Source organism: Cervus elaphus, chromosome 9 (assembly GCF_910594005.1).
Source record: "Cervus elaphus chromosome 9, mCerEla1.1, whole genome shotgun sequence".
Classification (NCBI taxonomy): Eukaryota; Metazoa; Chordata; class Mammalia; order Artiodactyla; family Cervidae; genus Cervus; species Cervus elaphus.
This window is the reverse complement of record NC_057823.1, coordinates 90,107,381-90,130,468: the sequence shown is the minus strand read 5'-3', so window position 1 is coordinate 90,130,468 and position 23,088 is coordinate 90,107,381. Positions and strand designations below refer to the sequence as shown.

Sequence of the window (23,088 nt, the reverse complement as noted above, 5' to 3'; positions counted from 1 at the left end):
AGGCATTTGGGAAACTTCTTTCTTACACCAAGAGCCACACAAAGCATCTCTCTTCTCACAACCGGCCATGAACAAACATGGACAAGAAAGCAGTAGCCTTTACAACAGGAGCAGCTTTCGAACAACAAAATGAAAGATAAGCTTTGGGCTGGCAAAGCAGAGAAGCGGAAAGAATCTGAGCCACAGTGACAGAGCAGAACAACCAGGCAACTCCAAGCCCACCTCCTCGGTAGACATCTCCCAGGTGTTTAAGTCAGGTTCTGTCAGGGTTTCCTTACTTGCAGAGTATTTTTAAAAAAACATACAAGATAGCTGCAGCTGTAACTCTAATTAAGAAATCAGGATACATTTTGCAAATAGGACCAAATGATGCAAAATAGGGAGTGACCTTTTCCTCACTGGCAAAGGAAGGTGAAGGGCCTCCCAGGGGGCTCATTGGTCAAGAATCTGCCTGCCAATGAAGGAGATGTAAGAGATTCAGTTTTGATCCCTGGTTTGGAAAGGTTCCCCTGGAGAAGGAAATGACAACCCAGTCCAAGATTCTTGCCTGGGAAATCCCACGGACAGAGGAGCCTGGTGGGCTACAGTCCATGGGGTCGCAAAGAGTCGGACATGACTTAGTAACTTAGCAACAACACAAGGATGTGAAGTCTGGGTGTGGAAGTCGACCTGGGAAGAACTGCACAGGTCTCTTTCCTCAGCAAACAGCATGTCCATGTGTAGAGCACACATGTAATTGTAAACATCTCTCTCTCTTTCTCTCATAAAGAAGCAACAAAGGCATAAACGGACAGTAATATATTTGCAGGTGATGTGTGTGACAAGACAGTGTATAGTGTACTTGGAATCTGCTTCACTATTACCCTCTGGAAACAAGGGTAACAGCAGAGCCAAACTCCTGGACTAAGGCCAGCTAGTACCATTTCAAATTCAATCTTATAAAGGGGATCAGTACCAAAACAAGGTCAAGTCAAGGTGACTCAAGGGTCCACTGTGCAAGTCTATAAACTTCAATCATCAGTAGAATTCACCTTATAATGCAGAGTAGGGGGTGAAGCGGGAAAGGGAGAAAAAGAGGGGCTTAAGACACTCAAAATATGAATCAGTGAGGGCTGATAGCAGCTAAAAAGTAACACCATGAATAAACCATTTGCCTTCTAAGTGTGGGATCTTTACCTGAGCAAATCCAACAACTCCATAGGCATCATCATTAGACAGAATAGTTATTTGTACATAGCCATTAATACCAATCTCTGCTCCTCCTTTGGGATTTTTAAGCTGAACTCTGAAGGATTCGTCTTCCTCCGGAACTGTATCATCAAGGACATTTACTGCTATTATAGCTTCTTTGTCTCCAGGCTCAAATATCAATTCACCTGAACTAGCATAAGAAGTATATATAAAATCAGTCTACTACAACAAATTAAAGACATATAAATGGTAGAGTAATCATAAAATTCTCATAGCATTGATTACTACTAAAAGTGTGCAGAAATCACATTTCATAAGTAAAATTTTAATCCAAAACATAATTAATACTAATCAACCTGGAAGAATATATATTAGAAATATGGATAATAACCAAACTTCTGGTTTATAAATAGCTCATATATTTAGTATATTTTTTCCATCACTACCTAAAGACTTAAAAATGAGTGCCATATAAAATTATGGTGAGATAAAGACATTCAACATTAAATGCTGGACCTACCTAGGAATAAAGTCAGACTGGCTTGAGATGTAGGCTAGCTCGTATATATGTGAGTGGGTGGCTCCTGCAAGAGCAATTAAATTCTTGCTTGAATTAAGGGACTTCACTGTAACAAAGGCTGCATCATAAGCAGATGGTGCTTCAAGAATAAAAGAGAAGTGATTCAGCTCTGAATTCCAGCAGTAAAGCGCAGACACAGCTTGGCCAACAAGAAGTATGTGGACTGTAGGAAGGAAAGAGAAAGGAACCAGAATGAAAAGTGAATGTCAACTCACAGGCTCCCAACAGGGATATAGCAACAAAACTCTCCCACCTCACAAAGCTACATTTAGATTGCTGAAGTAACTAAATATGGTACAATCTCTGAAACAACTGGATATAAACAATAACTTTAAAATACTGTGAAACAACCAAGTCAGTCTGACAATGTATCCACAATCCTCTTGTCTAAAAAAATCAAAAGCTAATAAAACTCAAATGGATTTTAAACTCTTAATTCACCCTAATATGTATTTATTGAATAGCACTGAAAGATACTTTCTAAAATGAACAAGACTGGTAATTCTACCACTGAAAGTTTCATTTTTGCATTTTCCTTTCCAGTGAATCCATATGAATTTACAATTGACAAATTATAAATAGTCTAAATGTGAGAAATCTTAATTAAAAAGCTTAATGCTGTACTTATAATGTACATTATATACAGTTTTACACTTTGCTGTGTAGCATCCAGATTTATAATTTTATACACAGATACTAGTCTACTAATATTAAAATATATTTAATTATTCCCCTCCCTTGGATGCTTCTTTTTGTTTTCTATTTGTCAATATTAACTAGAGACAGGGGTAATCATTTTATTCTCATCTGATAAATTCTTAAAGATGTCCTAAGGATATTAGCAAATTTATGATCCTTGAGTATAGTCTGTATTTAATAAATGCCAATATATTCAGTATATTCTGCCAATGCTTTTTGAAATGCTGGTAGGAAAGCATGCTCTTAATAGTTCAAAGAAACGGCATATACTTATATCTACAAAAGTTAGGAGCAGAAGGGGGCTCACTACATTGTATATACCATTCAGCAATCTTCAGACTTAAAACTGGGAAGAAAAGCCAGAAACATGCACAAATTCCAATACTTGGAAAAACACACTGGAATAAGAAGATATCTTATAAGATTGACTATGCATTAAAATAGCACACAGATCCAAAAACATGGGTCTTTCTACAGTTGCAGCCAATAGGTTAAAATGGAAAATCCCATATCCTTATTATTAAATATCAAGAACTATTGATCATGTTTATCTATGGTAATTAAATTAAGTACTATTTCAGTTTAGTAAATGTTACATAGTAAAGATCAAGAAAGGTTATTAATAAACCTGCATTTTAAACTCATCAAATATTTTTCATACAGCTTTGTAAAATGGCATACAGTCAGTAAAGAGCAAACTCCTCAGATGAATCACAACATCTCTCAAGTTTAACTGATTTTATAGTCTAACCAGAATCATAAACTGAAGTGTTCTGAATATCACTGATTATGTAGCTTAACCCTTAGAGATACACTCTATTCAAATCCTTGCAATCTCATTAGAATGACAAGGCAGCAAATAGATAATCAGGCATTCAGAGCAGGAAACATACAGGCTCAAATCTACATATATGTATGCAGAGAGTACTTTCTCAAAAAATAGACATGCATATTTGTTCAAGATTATGATGTTGGACAGAGAATTTATAAAGGAAAAAATATTCCTAAATCTCTACCTACTCCACGGAACAAAATTTTAACTAGTACTGATTACAGAATTCTCTTCCATATATCAAAACTATTTTTAAAAAAAGAAAGAAAAAGTATCCCAAAGGAAGGCAACTGTATAGGATTATTTAAAAAGTGCATGTGGACAAAGAAAGTTGCATGACTAAAGCCAACAGGAACTAAAGAGCCTCTTGATGAAAGTGAAAGAGGATAGAGGAAAAGCTTAAAACTCAACATTCAAAAAACTTAAGATCATGGCATCCAGTCCCATCATTTCACGGCAAATAGATGGGCAAACAATGGAAACAGTGACAGACTTTATTTTCTTGGGCTCCAAAATCACTGCAGATGGTGACTGCAGCCATGAAATTAAAAAATGCTTGCTCCTTGGAAGAAAAGTATGACCAACCTAGACAGCATATTAAAAAGCAGAGACATTACTTTACTGGCAAAGGTTCGTAGAATCAAAGCTATGGTTTTTCCATTAGTCATGTATGGATGTGAGAGCTGGACCATAAAGAAGGCTGAGCACCAAAGAATTGATGCTTTTGAACTATGGTGTTGGAGAAGACTCTAGAGTCCCTTGGACTGCAAGGAAATCAAACCAGTCAATCCTAAAGGAAATCAGTCCTGAATAATCACTGGAGGGACTGATGCTGAAGCTGAAACTCCAATACTTTGGCCACCTCATGTGAAGAACTGACTCATTAGAAAAAAACCCTGATGCTGGGAGGGGTTGAAGGCAGGAGGAGAAGGGGACGACAGAGGATGAGATGGTTGGATGGCATCACCGACTCGATGGACATGAGTTTGAGCGAGCTCCGGGAGTTGGTGATGGACAGGGAGGCCTGGCGTGCTGCAGCCAGTTGGGTCGCCAAGAGCCGGACACGACTGAGCAAATGAACTGAGGGCTCCTTCTTGGCATTCACGCCCTTATCTACCCCCATATTTAATCGACCATCAGCTCCCACAACCTGTGAGACAGCTTCTGAATGAATCTACTTCTCTGACCTTGTACTTTGTCACCTACCGCTTTCCAAGCTCCACCAGTTCGAGACCTTTAGTCTGAATTGTGATGAGAGCCTCCAGCTTGTCTATAGACATCTTCTCTTACCAGCCTCTAAGCTCTCTCACATTGGCAATCCACACTCCATTTTGAAAACACGCACACACTCACTCATTCACTCTCACAATCTGTGTCTCATTGTCTGTCTTCCTCTTTCTCTCTCTCTCTCTGCACCCTTCTCTTTTTCATCTCCTCACCGCAGTCTCATAAAAGGCACCCTAATATTACAGGATAAAACCAATAGCCCTTTAAGTCCCTCTGGCCTATCTGATTACATCCTCAGTTACACTCTGGACCACTCTGCCCTCACTGCCAGACTGCCCTCTTCCTGGTCCTTTCCCAGACACTGGCCTTTTTACCCAGGCTGCTCCTGCTGCCTAGAGCCTGCCTCATGCTCAAATCTTTGCCTCATCAACCCCTACTCATCCTATAGTTCACAAGTGAATGTTTCTTCTATTCTGGGCATACCTTAGACTAGGTCATTCATCTTTGTATTATGCAAATTCTTTATTTTTTCACTGCAGTTATCTGCTTGTAGCCAAAAACTTAACTTGTGTGATTACATATAATGGCCCTTCTTTCCTATTAGATGTTAAAACTTCTTCAGGGCAAGAACTATACCTGATTTTGCTTACCCCTGTCTTCTCGGGGTTTACCACTATTCTGAGCACATAACTGGCACTAAGAAATACCTATTAAATAACGAAGGAAAAAGGAAGAAGGGGAAGTCAGGTTTATATGTCTTGGCAGTCTTTGTTATATTCATTCTTCCTCTTTCATTTAAAGAATTCAGTCACTAATCTCTGTCAAGTCATTAACCAGAATAAATATGTAATCCTCCAAGTCATGGCTCCAATCTAATACTTTTAATAAAATATTTGACACGTTCAAAATAAGAAAGTCCTTGCATATTATTTAATGCATAATTTCAGCTTTCAGGAGATCTATAATAAGCCATTCTAAATAATTACCTATTCTTTTCATACTTCTGCATCCTCAAGTCACAGAAACAAAGGAAATAAAGAGACCTCACAATGGTCCCTTAACAAGCCTCCGGCAGAATTTTCCACAAATTCTTTTAGAAAGTGTGCCTATTCTATCTTTTTAAAGTCTTTAAAGGGAATTCTATAACTTCAATTAAAGGCCCATTCAGGCAGCACTCTTCATCCTTAAACACGTTCATTAGGTGACTATTTTGAATCATAATAAGTAGCTCAAGTAAATGTAGTTAGTCCACTTGAAAACTTGAGGTCTAAAAAAAAAATATGATAAAGGCACAAAATTAAAGGACAAGCGGACAAAAACTAAACAAACACATGATGGAAGATACAGAATCTATTCAGTAAGTCGATTGCTGAGTGAGTGAGAAGGAAGACAGAGGTGGCTGTCACAGACCAGCTTCACAGACCGAGAGGCTGTCAGAGGCTGACAATGTAACGGGAAGGTATTGAAGAAAAGCCTGAGCAGAGCGGGCACAGACAGGGGGCTGGCAGCAGACACAGGACCGGGGCGGAGGCAGGAGAATGACCGAGCGCCCGGAGCGAGCGGAGCACACCGCGTGGACACCTGCCTGGACGCAGGGCCGAGGAGCGGGAGCAGGACCCGTGGAAGCACAGGACAGCGGGATAAGCCATCTACCACGAACACGAGGGAAATGAGCTCCGAGTCCTGGGCCGGGGCTGAGGTGGCTGAGGTGACCGTGCCTGAAGGCTCTAGCACCTGACCGAGAAAGCAGCGGGCGGGCAGCTAAGAGGAAGACCCACAGATTCCTGCATCTGTACAAAATTCCCTCCTCTTCCCAACAGCATTTTCTCTGTAGACTTTTAACTCCTGTGAACTCAACGACCCCCAGTAAGGTCCTCTTACTGATGTCCTCCTGACTCAGCCCCTCACCTCTAACCCCCCACTGAGGAGTCTCCATTCCTGCTGCCTCGGTGGCTGCACACAGCACAGCGTGTCCCATGCGGTGAGGACAGATGGGGGTCGTAGAACCACCTTGGGGCGTCATCTGCCTTTGAAACGCGTGTGAGGATTTCTCTACCTCGGCAACGCTCACAGGGAGTCCAGGGACCCCTAAGCGTCCTTGAGACCCTCTAAGAGGTTGTATGATGGCAAAACAACTTCCCTAATAATACCAAGATGCTGTCTGTCTACTTCACTCACATTCTCTCACGAGGGCCCAGTGGGATCTCCCATAGGCCAGATGACTGATATTATTGCAAAAGGCTGAATTACAGATACAGACATGAGAATCCAGCTACTAAACCAGATAGTAAAGAGATCTACAAAAACAAAAAAGCCAGTGCCACTCTTCTTATAAAGGCTTTGTTTTTAAAATTAAAAGGGATATTATTTATGTTGACAGGTAATGAGTTTACTGCTGCCATTTTTCAATGAATATAGAGAAGGGAACAGCTACCCACTCTGGTATCCTGGCCTGGAGAATTCTACCGACTGTACGGTCAGTCCATGGGGTCACAAAGAGTCGGACACGACTGAGCGATTTTCACTTTTCACTTTTAAATGAATTCGTATCTTCTAAATTGCTCAGATTTAATTTCTAATATAATAAATATCAATAAATATAAAAAAAAAAATATAACCCACACAAACCAAAACTCTTCAAGGCCCTCAAATTTTTTAAGAAGGTGAAAAGTTTCTAAGAACAAAATGTTTAGGAACTGCTGAACTACCCCTGGGCCCAGTTCAACCCCCAGGCCTTCTTGCACAGACTCTAGCCTGTCTGTCCTCAACCCTACCACCACCGATTCTGAGTCCAAGCCTCTGTCCTCTGCACTCCAGTCTCTTCACTGTGCCCTCAATGTCACAGACATTCTGCCTTTCTCTTTCACTCACAACTCTGCCCCTGCCTACAGTATTTCCTGCCAATGCACCCAGGCATAGCTCAAGCTCCCCTCTTCGACCTTTTAACCACTCCAATGCTATATCATTCACACAGCAAACAGGATCGGTACCCTACATTGAATATTTCTCTTCCTATTTTTCTTGCTTCTCCAATCAGACATTAAGCCTTTGAAGGTGAGGAATTCTTCACAACTTTAACACTGACTTACATATATCTATTTAACAAATGATGCTATTTAATTCACACTGAACCGCTGTGTCTCAGTTCGCAAGTGGGACCCAGATTTATTCAGACTCGCCTGCTGAGTCGCTCACGGTTGGCCTCCAAGTTCCACAGGGCACCTCACAAGGGACACACTCTCATGCTCTCGCCTTCCGAGCTGTTCACACCTGCTCTGGGAGGCAGCCTCCAACCTCACCAGGTCAACTGTCCTTGGCTTCTTCACCTCATGGCCACTAGGTGCCTCTCAGCTCAAGTGATTTCTTACCAACTCAGAAAATAATCCTACGCCTCCAGATAGCATTAACCCCTTGGGTTCTCACTAACAGACTTTGTGAAACCATTGAGGTTAAAAGACTGCTTATATTTCTGATGTGGATTTACGGTACAGAGGACTAAGAAGGGATTTTGACTGAAGGAGACAGTTCGGAGAGTGAAGAAGGAAAGCAGAATTCTCATAATCATTATCTGACTTTAAACAAACTCTTAAATGTGGATATTTGCTATCCCACTTATAAATATTTTCATATTTTAAAAAGCTTGTGGAATGTTACTCTGCATTTTCTCTAGACAAAAGAAATACATTATCTTTATTTATCCTTCACTAATAGTTTCCCCCCTTAAAATTGATGCTTTTGAACTGTGGTGTTGAAGAAGACTCTTGAGAGTCCCTTGGACTGCAAGGAGATCCAACCAGTCCATCCTAAAGGAAATCAGTCCTGAATATTCACTGGAAGGACTAATGCTGAACCTGAAACTCCAATACTTTGGCCAACTGATGTGAAGAAATGACTCCTTCAAAAAGACCCTGATGCTGGGAAAGACTGAAGGCAGGAGGAGAAGGGGACAACAGAGGATGAGATGGTTGGGTGATATCACCGACTCGATGGACTTGAGTTTGAGCAAGCTCCGGGAGTTGGTGGTGGACAGGGAGGCCTGGCATCTACAGTCCGTGGGGTCGCAGAGTCAGACATGACAGAGTGACTGAACTATTTTAGTCATTCTGATTCTTCTCAAACACAGGGTCCATTCCTTTTGAAATTCTAAGAATTCTGGAAATATTATTGAATAGATTTTAATTTTACATCCGTATTAAAGTACCTAGTGATACTAGCTCTGATTCAATGAGACTGAAACCATTCCAGGTTTCCACACTTCCTTTAAGATCAGTTAACAGTTGAAATGCTTTACCTATTCCTGAAGCTGGTGTGAAGGAGTGGATCTTATTAACAGCTGCAAAATCCAAGGATTGAGAATATCTGAAAGAAGACTGTCCTGCCTCCCAGACGAAAATGTTAACCGAATTCTGATCTCCTACAATAACAGAATAAAAGAACAATCTGAAGGCAAAAGTTACAGAAAAAAAAAATGACAAAATTATACAATAAAACTATAATAAAAATGTTAGATTTAATTAAAGAAACAAACCATATGACATTTCCTCAGAATTCATTCAATGAAACAAAAATACAACTTGGAAACACTTCAAAAGCATTTTTGCATTCACCACAAGAAGTATAAGCATGGTTTAGCCACTAATTATGATTTGATATAAAAAAAAAAGAATACTGAAGTTTTACTTCTTAGGAATACTGAAACTTTACCTATTAAACTACCACTAAGCATAAAAAAAGCATATTTGTAATCAGAGAGTATTTTTAAATGGTCTCATCAAAAGTCACTTGGCACTATTTATTACCACTGCAGATTATCCATAGCATCCTAAGTACAGTCATATAAAAAGTTATCTGTTTGCACATATAGTGTAAAATTTTCATAATTCTTTCTACTTTACCCACCCAACTCCAGTTTTATTTTAGTGTCTTTAATACAGAGGTTCAGAAAACCTACAGGTTATGGACATAACACTTAAAATGTTTTTCTTTGTTCCCCAAATCCACTTTTACCTGACAGTCAATAGATCCAACAAGAAATATTGTACAGATTAGCTAAAAAAAATTACAAGAGTATTTTCATATGAACATAATATGAATGTAAGATACTTTTGATAACAACTTGCAAACACTATGCCCTGCAAACACTCTATCATCTTACCTAGAAAGATAGTTTTGGCAAAAATTAAGTAAATATCATCGCCTGAAGTCAAGGCTTCCACTTGTGTTGTTCCACTGATGGGAACTTCCTGGAAGTTAACAAACTCATTGCTGGACCACCTGAGTAAAAGGGAGTTTGACCTGGCATTAGCCTGTGAAATGGCTAAAAACACAACGCCGCCTCTGGTGAACAAGGCCATGCTCAGCACACCTCGGACAGAGAGGGTCTGATGCCACACAAAGCTTCCTCCATTCCATCTGAAGACCTGCAGGGAATGATCAAATGAAAACACTGATGACTAGGAACTCAGCACTTGGAAGAATGAAGCCAATATCATATGTTTACTCTCTAGGACTCTTTAGTTAGGAAGGTACTTGCATAAATGAGAAAATATCAAAACTGATGCTTTCTCATTGCTCTCTCCCTCTTTTTATCTCTGTGTGTGCCTCTGCATACACAGATTTGAAGAGAAGTTATTTGAAAATAAATAAATTTCAAATATACATCTGGGCACGGGTGGGTGACAGCAAGAGAAGAGAAATTCAAAAACAGGAAAAAAATATTTGTTTAAATACGAAAACTTTAGAACTGGAAAAGAATACTTGCAATACTGTATTATCATTACTCACTCCTTAAGCAACAGAATATAAAGATAAACATCTAAACTTTTTACTCCTGCAGGTGGCAATGCATACAAGGTCTCAGGTGAGTGTTCATGTATTTAAAACCCTGAATCCACCTGATTTCTTATGCCATCTGGTCACTTTCACAAGGAACTACATATAAGCCAAACATTATGCAAGAAGTTATAGACAAAATTGCTTCTCCCTTTATGGATCTTACTAACTAGTAGGAAAAGGCAAACAATAAACACATAAATAAATGTATGATTGTTAACCTGAGACAAGTGCTGAACATAACAATTAGGAAGGTATGATAGAGAATTAGGACTGTCCTAGGAAATAAAATGAGAAAAATTGGCATGACAAACTTTCTAAGGTAGAAAAAGTTCGTCACGACCTGAATGAAGATTGGCCCCACTGGAATGGAGTTGACAACACAGGGGAAACGAAAATAAGACCGGACAGGTAAGATCATGAGGCTCCTTTTGTTGGGTGACCACACAATTTATCACAGGGATGCTTTAGAGGGTGAAAGAGACAATCATTGTAGGAAGGGTGAATGAGATGATCTTAATCATTGCAGGGCAAAAGACATAACCCAGCGCTGTGCTGGGCAGAGAAGATGATACAATTATACTATTAACTATCTGTATTAAATAATCTAGAATTTATTTCAAACATTATTGGAAATCACTGAATAATTTTAAAATGAGGAGCAACATGAATTAATATTTTTTAAAGATTACTCCAGCTACTTGGCACATGGATCTGAGAAGTTTGGAGAACCAGCTAGGAGGCTACTACTACTAGTGTGCTGAGAAGTGACAAGGACCTGGTTAGGGGAGGAAGCAGCAGAGATGAAAAGAACTGCCCATACTCAAAAAAGGTATGGGGAGATATAATCAAAAACACTTAATAATAAATTAGATGGGAATGAATAACTAGGAAAAAATCAAGGAAGTTATAGCCTAGCATTCTATCTTGAGCAATCGCATTTATGAGGGTACTATCTCCCAAGACAAAAGCACACACTTGAAACAAGTTTCATAGAGAAGATCTACAGTTTAGTTTGTGATATGTTAAATCTGAGATACATAAAATAAATCTAAGGGGACATGCCAACATGCAGTTAGACAGGAAGTCTAGAATACAGAGAAAAGGCTACTGGCAAATTTGGAAGACAGCCTATAGTTGATATTCAGAGTAGCAGGACTGATAAAAACACTCAGAGTGAGTGGAGAGGGGAAAAAAAAAAGAATTGTGAACCAATGTATGACAAAACCCACTGAAATGTTGTGAAGTAATTAGCCTCCAACTAATAAAAAAAAATAAATTTAAAAAAAAAAAACAAACCTTAATCTGATATCTGCAGGGCAGCAATGGAAACACAGACGTAGAGAAGAGACTTGTGGACATGGCGCAGGAAGAAGAGGGTGGGATGAACCGAGAGAGCAGCACTGAAACTCACACTTTACCATGTGGAAGACAGACAGTCAGTGGGAATTTGCTGAATGATGCAGGGAGCTCAACCCAGTGCTCTTTAACAACCTAGAGGGGCGGGGTGGGGTGGGAGGTGGGAAGGGAGAGTCAAGAGGGAGGGGACATACCTATGGCTGATTCGTGTTGATGTATGGCAGAAACCAACACAATATTGTAAAGCAATTGTCCTCCAATTCAAAATAAATTAAAAAAAATTTTTTTAATAACTGAGGAAAAAACTGAACCTGGAAAACTCCAAGATATCTATGTTCAGAAAAGGGAGAAGGAAGGAGCATTGCAGACCAAGAAAGATGACATAGACAAACAGAACAAAAATCCGTGTGGTATCCCAAAAATCAAGAGAAGAGATGCTTTAAGTTTGAGAATGAGGTGACTGTCAAATGCTAATGGGAAGTAATGCAAAATAATAACAGACAAAAACATCCACTGTATTTCCAAGCCAGGTGTCATCAGTAATCATGAAGAAGTTTACAAAGCAGGTGGATGATTCTTTGAAGGTATCTTACTACAGAGGGGAGAAAAGAAATGAAACAAGTAAAGGGGGATGAGATCAGGAGAGAAATCACTTTTTAAATGTGAAGATTATTACACAGATTGGAAAAAGTTGGCTTAAGGCTCAACATTCAGAAAACTAAGATCATGGCATCCGGTCCCATCACTTCATGGCAAATAGATGGGGAAACAGTGGAAACAGTGGCTGACTTTACTTTTCTGGGCTCCAAACTCACTGCAGATGGTGACTGCAGCCATGAAATTAAAAGACGCTTGCTCCTTGGAAGGGAAGTTATGACCAACCTAGACAGCATGTTAAAAAGCAGAAACACTGCTTTGCCAACAAAGGTCCGTCTAGTCAAGGCTATGGTTTTTCCACTAGTCATGTATGGATGTGAGAGTTGGACTATAAAGAAAGCTGAGCGCCGAAGAATTGATGCTTTTGAACTGTGGTGTTGGAGAAGACTCTTGAGAGTCCCTTGGACTGCAAGGAGATCCATCCAGTCCTGGGTGTTCATTGGAAGGACTGATGTTGAAGCTGAAACTCCAATACTTTGGCCACCTGATGAGAAGAGCTGACTCATTGCAAAAGACCCTGATGCTGGGAAAGATTGAAGGCAGGAGGAGAAGGGGACGACAGAGGATGAGATGGTTGGATGGCATCACTGACTCAATGGACATGGGTTTGGATGGACTCCGGGAGTTGGTGATGGACAGGGAGGCCTGGTGTGCTGCGGTTCATGGGGTCGCAAAGAACTGGAGACAACTGAGCAACTGAACTGAACTGAAAATAATCTGAGAAAGATGCTAGTGACACAGTAGAGGCAATAACTAACCCTGATGAAGCAAATAGGGACCCCCTATGTGAGGAGCCTGGTTTTTATAAAAGAAGCACTTTTGCCATTGCAACAGGAGGAGGAATAAGATGGTATTGGGGGCTATCTGAATTTGGGGCTGGGAAGATGAGTAATCTCTACCTTGTAGCTCTCATTTCAACAAAGTCATAAACTCAAAGTGAAGAGATAAGAAGCAGGTATAGAAGTTGGGGGAATGACAAAAATTATCAAGTACATATTTTTAAGACACTGTGATACAGCTTATTAGACACATATGGAATTTCTGTGGTGATGTTATGTGCCCCTTTGGCAATGTTAAGATGAAGCTCTGTGAAACCAGTTGTGTGATTTTTCTCCATGTTTTCCAATGCAATTAAATTCTAATTAAATGTTCATGCCTATTTTTACACTTGGCTCTTGAAGACTATATCATTTAAAAATTAATCAATATCTATATTCTTCTTTACTACTTTACCACAATCAAATTATGCTTTTCTTTTATACCAAACCTACAGGCTACACCTTTTATGTGTTTCAATGATTATGTTAAAAAATTCAATTTAAAAGAATCAAACCTGAGTTAATTGAGAATCATCACTTTGACTTGCAACAATCAAATAATCTTGACTGTCTGAAGTAAAATATCTTACTTGAGATGTTTCTGAAATATTGATTGTTTGTACCTGCAAGGAACACAGAATAGTGATGATAAAAATTTAAAGGAAACTTTAAGAAGAAAAGCCCTGAATACAGTAAAGCTGAGTAAATATTTGAAGCTCAAAACTTGAAAAATCATTCTGATCCCTAGGTAAGCATATCTAGGTGTCATTTCAAGAAAGGCAAAAATATCCCTGGATTAAGACAACTTGCTAAATGTGTGCCAACTTACAAAAGCCCCTTATCATGTTAACATAGAACATATACTATCTTCTACTTAGCTCAGTCTCACAAATCTGATTTTTCTTTTAAATAAAGCAATCTACAAATAAAGTGAAGTTTTTTTACCAGGAATAATTTGAATCCAGATGTGAATGTATACACACTATTAACAGAAGACTTTTCTTCATTTCTTTCTTCATGAGTAATCACAAAGTAGGGGGAAAGACCAATATTAAAAGCTTCACATGTTTTAGGATTTTCTACACTTAAATCCTGAGAAACGAGGAATAACACGAATTCAGGAAGCATCCAAAATCTACATGTACATTTTAGTCTTTGTACCATAACGTAAGTTATGCTTACCTTAAATGGAACAAAAATCCCTTGCCATCGGTAAAGAGTAGAAGACAATTTTCTTAACATTAAACCATGTACTGAGTCTTCCAAAGTAAAGAAACACCAGCCAGAAGCTGATGCATCCAGAAAGCTTTGAAACATAGAAAACATAACATCCATTCCCCCTGAAAAACAAAAATCATGATTTCCTTGTGTAAAATCCTCTCCAGACTTCACCTAGTCAAGGTTTATTTAAACAGTGAAACTAATGAGTTTGTTACTAGAAATGAAAATGTTTCCATGGTAAGCAAGTGTGCGTGCGTGTGTGTGTGTGTGTGTGTATATAAAAGAAAAGAGACAAACTAGAGAATTTCAAACCAGTAACTAACAGTATCAACTTACAAAAACAAGAAAAATTTTTAATATCTAAACCCACAAAGACTTTTCTGGAGTATATTTATAAATAAATATTAAATGTATATTTTTAAGGGAAATATATCAGTATGATTTTTATCAGCTTCCATAAAGATGATGAAAATACAACTGAGAAATTTAAAAGTAATAAACACCTTTTATGGAAACGTGCTAAATGTTGGGTTTTAAAAACTTAACACTATTAATTTGAAACTACCCCCCAACCAATAATTTCTAACTTCACGTGTTACATATTTTAAGAATGTCAAAGCAGACTCCCTACCAGAGGCTATCAAATTTGATCAGCCTGCGTCTCCTAAAATTCTGCACTATAATTACACTACATACATGTGCTAAAATTCTGTGCTACAATTAAACAAAGACAAAAACAAAAAAACTCCACCTAATGAAGAATACCTTTTAAAAATCCTTCTATGTTCTATTATCATGACAGTTTCCCATATATGAAGGTCAGTTCTATTTAAACTTTAGTTAATGGTGCAAATGTAACATACCAAGAACAATGTCAGGGTTGAAACCTGGGCTGTCTGTAAATTACTGATCACTTTTTAGATAACTAGTTCAATAAGTCATAACGCCAATGCCTTTTATGTACTATCCACAGGTGATTTCCTCTCCTAGAAATCCAATATTTTAGACTCTTGCCTTGCCACTTTCTAAACACCACAGCTTTGGCATTCAGAGCATGAATATTCTGCACTGGAATCTTAACCATATGGTTAAATCCTTCCCTACCATAATTCAGGAAGAGGGTGGATGAAGAATAAAAAATGCTTGTTAAGATTTAAGAATTTCCAACATATATTCTCAAAAGTACGTCCACAAAACACATGCAGAGCCCAAACCATAATGAGGTTTAACTCTGAATTAGAAACCATAATCTTTCTTTTTTTGGATCTCATCTCGTCATGGCTTCCAGGCAACTATGAAAGTGGAAGTCACTTAGTCGTATCCAACTCTTTGAGACCCCATGGACTGTAGTCTGCCAGGCTCCTGTGTCCACAGAATTCTCCAGGCCAGAATACTGGGATGGGTAGCCTTTCCCTTCTCCAGGGGATCTCCCCAACCCAGGGATCGAACCCAGGCCTCCCACATTACAGGCAGATTCTTTACTGTCTGAGTCACCAGGGAAACCCAAGGCAATTGTACCACTACTAATTACTCCCTTTCTCTTCTAAATATCAATCCTTTTCTACTTATTAGGTCTTTTGCATTAGCATTTACACATGCTTAGGTCTCTTCAAACTAAAGGAATAAACAAAAACCCTGAATCCTACCCACCCCCCACCACTAGTCTTGCTAGGTTCTACCTTCTCAGCCAAACTTCTTGAGCTAGCAACATATATTTGAGGTCTGCATTCTCTCACATCCATTCAAAATGTTATTTGGGTTGCATCCCTCTAAACAAATAGCTCTTGCTAATGACAATGAGTATTTTTTTTCAGCTCTCATCTTACTTTACTTCTCATGAGCAGTTGGCACAATTTACCATTCCTCTCTTTTTAAGAAGCTCTTTTGCCGCTGTCTGCAATCCTGCATCCCCCTGGGTTTCTCACCAGGTCTTCTAAGTCTCCTTCTCATCTCCCTGCTCCTTCCATTTGACTCAGTCTGGATCCTCTTCCCTTCTGTGTTTCCACGCTCACTGTCCAGTGTTGGATGTCAATTCCCATGACTTTTAGCAACAGGCACACCGAACGTTCCCAAATTTCTCTCTCCGGCAGAGATCTTTTATTGAGTCTAAAGAAATGTCTTCTAAAACTTGACTCAAATTCAAATATTTCACTCCCCTCACCACAATAACACTTTGTTTCCATTGAGTACTCCCCTTCTAACTGAAGGCATGACTCTCCAGCCAACTGCACAGGCTAGAAACCTAGGAGTCATAGCTAGAACCTTCTCCACATCCAGTCTCTCACCTAGTCCAAGCTACCACCATCTGCTGCCCTTATGTCGTGCCTTTATCTCTCATTTCTCCTGTGCCAATCCATTCTTTACATGGTACCAAGAATGATGCCTTCAAAATGTGAATGTGATCATACCATCCCACCTGTTATACATGGGAACCCTCCCTCATGCCTAGACCACGAGACTTTCCACAACCCCAAAATAAAGACTAATGTATGTGATAATATCCTTCAAGTTCTTGAACGATCTGGTCTTATCGAGCTCTCCCAAGTCGACACTTCCCCTTGTTTTTAAACCCAGTGCCCACTCCAGTTTTTCACTTGTATGCTCTATACTTCTGCCTTGGCTCCCTGCTTTCTCTTATATGTTCCTCTAACTCAGGTTTTTGCATAATCCCTTCTCATCATCAGGTCTTAGTTCAAACCCTAATACCCCCTGGGAAGCACTGCCTTATGTTCTCACACTTAGAACTTCACCTTTAAAAAACATTAATTATAGTTCAAACTACATACTGATTCTTACTTATTTATTTCTTCCTCTCCCTAAACTCTGAGCTCCACAAGTTCAGTATCATGCCTGGCGACAGGACATGCTCAATAAACATTTGTGAATGCAATCAAAGAATTAAATATTTGTAATCCGTTTTCAGTAGAGCCATAAGATACAACTCATAATGGAAAATGGAAATCTTATACATGCAATCTTTCTTGGTTATAGAATTTTGTTCTTAACGAGAAACTAAACGTACTCATGCCAAAGGCTGTTTCAGAAACTGTCTCCCACTCCACACTCACGGCTAAATCAAGCCCATTGGTACGTGACACGCTTAAATATACAGTCCTGGTGGCCTCTTCAATGTTTACAGAGGTGGCTCTAAAAGAAACAAATGGTCACAGAAAGGAGAAAAAGTGCATCATTTCTACATATTAAATATCTGTATCACATTGCTAATATATATTTAATACACTTTTAAATTTACACAAATCAAGATGAGATCCATCCACAAATTTTACACAGCAGGGAGGCTAGAATCTACAGCTCAAAACATTCGTTTATGAGGATTTTAAAAAGCACAATGATCTCATACTATGAAAGTAAGAAACTGCTAAGAGTCAGTAACTTCACACTACATATTCTAAAATAAAGCTCTGTCATTCCTAAGTTTCTTTTCACATAAATCAAAACCACTTAAGAGAAAAAAAAAATCAGAAAATTCTTAACATGTTAATAAAATGAGATCTACTGGAATATTTGTTAAGATATTAAAAAATATATATTTGTTAGCTTCTAGATGGAATTTTTAAAGCCCAATCATGTTAATATATGATTGAAGAGTCACACAAAAAAAGTCATTCATTTAATTTGAGCATCTAAACATAATTTATATTGTTCCTCATTTTTTATTATTATTGAAAACACAAAATAGTGCTCTTGCCTGAGAGTGTGGATTCTGAGCAAACAAGAATACTAACAACACCATTAAATAAGGCTCATTACGTTTTTGATGCTTCCTGTTATGAGGGCATGTGGCCTCTCTGGACCTATCGGCTAGAGCTTATTTTAAATGTTCCCATTATAACAGAGATCAGTTTTCCTCAGCATTTTCTTTATATCACATTGCCAACTTAGCTTCAGAAATGACAGTTTTCTTATAAATAAACTATACCTATTTGCAACTGCAGAGATGCTGAATAGCCCTAAAGGGGCCTGGTTCTGCAAAACAGTTATCAGGGTTTGAACATGTGCCCCTAGTCTAGCACCTCCAGTCGGATTAAACAAGGTGCAAACAAAATGCTCATCCATCTCTGGTTCTGTGTCCAGTATGGCAGATATGTGTAGGGCCTGAAAACACAAGCAAAAAGTTATTACTAGAATTCAGTATTTTTGCCACATACATATAGAGTAATTTGACATTTTTTGACAACAAAATAATACTTTTGGAAAATATCACCTCTTTTTTAATACCGATCCTCAAAATGTAATAGTAACAACTCTCTCAAGTTACAGCTTTCAAGGTTATCAACACTGTGACTTAGTCCACTGAAAAATCTAAAAATAAATATATATAGTATTTGAAAAATATCACTGAGATTTAAAAACTAAATTTAGGTCTTCATTTTTTGCTACTTCTTTATCCTGCCCTAGCTATATAACTACATTAGTCTCATTCCAGCCTAGGACTCACACTTAAAAAGCACAAATTAGAAACAACCCCGTATGTTTACCAACAGGAGAATGGATAAACAAACAGCCATCGATTCAATGAAATGCTACCAGTCAATTAAAAACAGCATCAACTACTCATGTGTTGTGTTGACCAAAAGAAGCTAGCTAGACACAAAAGGAATTCATACTGTATGACTCTATTTATAAGAAGTTCAAGAATCAGCAAAATGAGTCTTTCGTGATAGAAACCAGAAAGCATTTTCGTCCAGGGAGGGTAAGAGACAAGAAGGAAATTTCTTTCTGATGGTAATGTTTAACACAATAATCCCAGTGGTTGTTACGTTGACGTATACAGATTTTTAAAGTCACCGACCCATGCACCTAAGATTTTTGTATTTTACTGTTTATACCTCAGAGAATAAAAATACGTGGGGAAAAAGGTAGTTATAGAGGTAAGAGAAAAACCTATTTAGTCTAATTTGTTCAAACATTTAATTTGTCTAATGAATAGAAAGGTCTTTAAATATACTATGAAAAAGTCTTTTAAGAAAAAAAATATAGTAACAAGTTTAAAATATACGAAAAGTTAAATAAATAAAGTTTAAAACATTTTTTTAAAAAGGAAAGCATGTGAATGTAAAGCAACAGAATATTCATAAAATAATTCAAATTTGAATTTTTTTTAATCTGTATCAAGATGTAAGTGTCCTTGAAGAAATCCATTAAATGTTTTAAATTTCCAAAAACACACAAAAAACTGGACACAAGTAAATAAATATGAATTCAAAAGTGTGTTGAAGTTTACACAAATTGATCATAAATAAAACTATTTAATTATTAGATGGATTGTTTTCCAGTGAAATATTTTAAAATATATTATTTTAGGTATTATACATTATATACTTGGCTTAAAAATATCAAGCTAATACAAGTAGTTGTTTTAAACCTCAACTGTGTTTTAAAAATAAAGCTTAGTAGCAGGAGCAAAAAATTATTACTATACAGAAAAAGAAGTTTCAGAAAGTGAACTTCTGCAAGTATAGTTCAATTTATGATTAATCCCAAATCCAGCATTCTTCCTCCAATAAGCTATTCTTGTTTTCATAAGACACTTCTCAAACAAGCTGTCTGAAGGAAGCAGCTGTATTTTGTTTAATGACAACGTGGCAAAAAGAATGACTACCTATGGCTTAATGACTGCAGTGAAGGGCCTCGAGTTTCTTGCAGTTTATGATTTAAAGGTAATATAACGTGAAGTATGCCATTTAAATATACTTAACATTCAAAGCACCAATATGCCTATTTTCTTTGTTATTTGCACATTCCACAACTCTGTTAATGGAGCAAATTTCTCCAGCTGCATTCTATACAGACAATACAGTAGTAATCTAGTCATTATCTTTACCTATCCCCTAACCTGGATTTTTTTTTTCTTTCTAGGATCAAGGGGGCTCCTCAAAGAGAAAATTGTTTTGTAAATATTAATCAACCATTCTCATTAAAGGTTCATCCTGTACCTTGAAACGAACACCTTGTTCTAAAACAACATAGCCTTTGGAAGGAGTCAGGTCTTTCGACTCCACTGAAGAGTTCACTTCCGTCACAATGAACTGAACGGTCACAGTTCCAAACAGCCCTTGGGCAGGTTCCCGAACAACATACAACACTGCCACGCTCTCCTGGACATAGACAGCTGTCGGTTCTCGTAGGAAAAAGTGCTCACTGTTGTTAAAGGACAGAACTCCAGGGCCATCGTCATTAGCAAGGATGGTAATGAAGGCTGTCAGAATAAAAATATTAAAACAACAAATTAAAACAGAATGGGTTATAAGTAGTGGGAAGTATGTGGATACTTCATTGTAAGCTAGGCCAAGGCTTTTCTAGATCATCTTAAAAATAAATGTTAAAAGGCATTTAATGAAATTCTACACTCACTCATGATATAAATAAAAAGACTCAGAAATCCTGAAACAAAAGGCAGCTTCTTCAACATGATAAAGGAATCTCTCTCAGAAGCCAACAGAAAGTACCAAAATTTAATGTTGAAGCATTAGAAGACAACGATGCCTCTCATCACTGCTACTATTCAGTATTGCCCTAGAGCTACAAGCAACACGTATAAAAGCAATGGAAAGGAAGCATCAGCATGCCACTATTTTCTAGAGATCGTGATTATCTTCTTAGAAAAGGCAAGAGAAAAAATATTAGAATTATTACAAGAGTTCAAAATATAAGCTAAGTAACCTACAGAAATCAGGAGCTTTCTATCTCCTACTACCACCACTAATAATGGCAATAATAATAGCTGAAACAACTACTACTACTGAGAACTTACAAATTGCTTAACCTGCTTTATTAACTCATTTAATTCTCACAGTATCCCCATGGGGTGAATTCTATCATTATTCTCATTTTACAGAACTGATGATTGAAGCACAGACAGGCAATGCATGGACATTCACAAGCCTGGATGTGGCAGGAAAGGCTGTCAAAGCTAAGAAGTCTGCTTTAGAGCATGCGTTCTAAAAGATTATTGTAACCCCTCTACGTATCAGACATGTGCTGCGCTGCGCTGGGCTTACTTGCTCAGCCATGTCTGACTCTTTGTGACCCCGTGGACTGCAGCCTGCCAGGCTCCTCTGTCCAGGGGGATTGTCCAGGCAAGAATACTAGAGTGGGTTGTCATGCCCTCCTCCAGGGGATCTTCCCAACCCAGCGATCGAACCCAGGCCTCCCACATTGCAGGCGAATTCTCTAGCCTCTGAGCCACCAGGGAAGCCCAAGAATACTGACGTAGGTAGCCTATCTCTTCTCCAGGGGATTTTCCCCACCCAGGAATTGAACCAGGATCTCCTGCACTGCAGGTGGATTTATAATCATTTAAAAATATAATTACAAGGGACAGAGTTCATAGTAGCAACAATACCTAGGAATCAAAGTAAAAAAAAAGTAAGACTTACATGAAAAAATTACAAAATGTTAATGTGTAACTGTGGCAGATGCTGTCAATGCCTCATCATACCACAGGGCTCACTCAGGAGTAAAGAGAGGTGAGAGGGAGCTGTGTATAAACCATCAGTTACCTATTATGTTTTCCCCCAGCTCCAGTCCAGGAGAAGGATTTGTCAAAATCAGCTGAAATGCTTCATCTCCTTCTGGAATGTCATCATCAAGAATCATGATGTCAACGTTTTTATACCTTTCTCCATTAGCGAAATGAAGGATCTGGTCCAAGAGGTAGAAGTGGGCAGTATTATATTTAAATACACTGGTCTTTTTTAAATGTTTGGAGGTAAATATGACATACTGCTGAATGTGAAATAAGCTATTTACAGGATTTTTTCCTTACTTTTTTATGACCTCATTTTTTTTCAACTGACAATTTTAAGTTTAAAAAGAAGTAGGAAGAAAGGAAACTTTTGACTAAGCAGTAAAAGGCAACAAGAGACAAGACAAAAAATATTTTCAAACACTAAAGGTGTTTCAGTAAAGTAAAACAAAGCAATGAAAGTGTTAACATTTTCAAGAAGCATGAGACACTCTGGTAAAGTCATCTAATGATACAAATTCATTAACACAATAATGTGTGTCCTCCAGTATCAAATATTGCAATTAGATAGCAAATGAATTTTTAAAAGTGAGTATCAAATATTACAATAAAATAATGAATGAAGTGAAATACAAAATAACCTTTAAAACAGTACTGAAAATTCAATCTATATAATTTATAATTTACCAAAACAGTGAAGCTATTCCACCAGGTGGAACTCTTCAGCTCTAAGTGACTATGGAATACAGAGCAGTTTATTATTTCAAGGTTAACTGATGTACAGGCCCTAAATCACTGTAACTGTCAATGAATTCACCATTGGGGTAAAGGCGTAATCCAGTCCCAGCTGCGCTTCCAAATTCTGGGCATACACAAACAGGGAAACATGGCCAAGAGCCCCTGTCCTCCTCTGGGCTACCAACGTTAGACTTCCTTGGGTTTCATTTACTTCAAACCTGTGATAAAGAGAAAACATGCATCCTCCCTTACAAGCTTTCATTCACCAGGTAGTAAAGAGTCTGAAACCCCGTGAAGAGCTCTCACACGGCCTTGGCCTCACCTGCGCTGCGGCCACTCGATCACGCCCCGGGCACCGTCACTCACATCAATGACGATTTGTGCAGCCAAGCCCTCTGAATCTGAAAAAGCACAAAGGCATATCTTTAAATAAGCAATTAAAAAG

At 38.2% G+C, this 23,088-nt stretch overlaps 1 protein-coding gene across 1 annotated transcript in view; it reads right to left on the bottom strand.

Annotated features, from left to right (window-relative positions):
* Nucleotides 1-23,088, bottom strand: part of ADGRV1 (adhesion G protein-coupled receptor V1) — a 540,993-nt gene that overhangs the window by 381,179 nt on the left and 136,726 nt on the right. The window contains exons 40-52 of the mRNA XM_043913586.1: nucleotides 22,966-23,044; nucleotides 22,723-22,861; nucleotides 21,940-22,081; nucleotides 20,374-20,636; nucleotides 18,357-18,532; nucleotides 17,439-17,563; nucleotides 14,378-14,535; nucleotides 14,141-14,287; nucleotides 13,711-13,818; nucleotides 9,685-9,949; nucleotides 8,821-8,943; nucleotides 1,712-1,934; nucleotides 1,177-1,381 (exon numbers count right to left, since the gene is read on the bottom strand). Coding sequence (XP_043769521.1) covers nucleotides 1,177-1,381; nucleotides 1,712-1,934; nucleotides 8,821-8,943; nucleotides 9,685-9,949; nucleotides 13,711-13,818; nucleotides 14,141-14,287; nucleotides 14,378-14,535; nucleotides 17,439-17,563; nucleotides 18,357-18,532; nucleotides 20,374-20,636; nucleotides 21,940-22,081; nucleotides 22,723-22,861; nucleotides 22,966-23,044 — 2,153 coding nt within the window. The remainder of the gene's footprint in view (nucleotides 1-1,176; nucleotides 1,382-1,711; nucleotides 1,935-8,820; nucleotides 8,944-9,684; nucleotides 9,950-13,710; nucleotides 13,819-14,140; nucleotides 14,288-14,377; nucleotides 14,536-17,438; nucleotides 17,564-18,356; nucleotides 18,533-20,373; nucleotides 20,637-21,939; nucleotides 22,082-22,722; nucleotides 22,862-22,965; nucleotides 23,045-23,088) is intronic.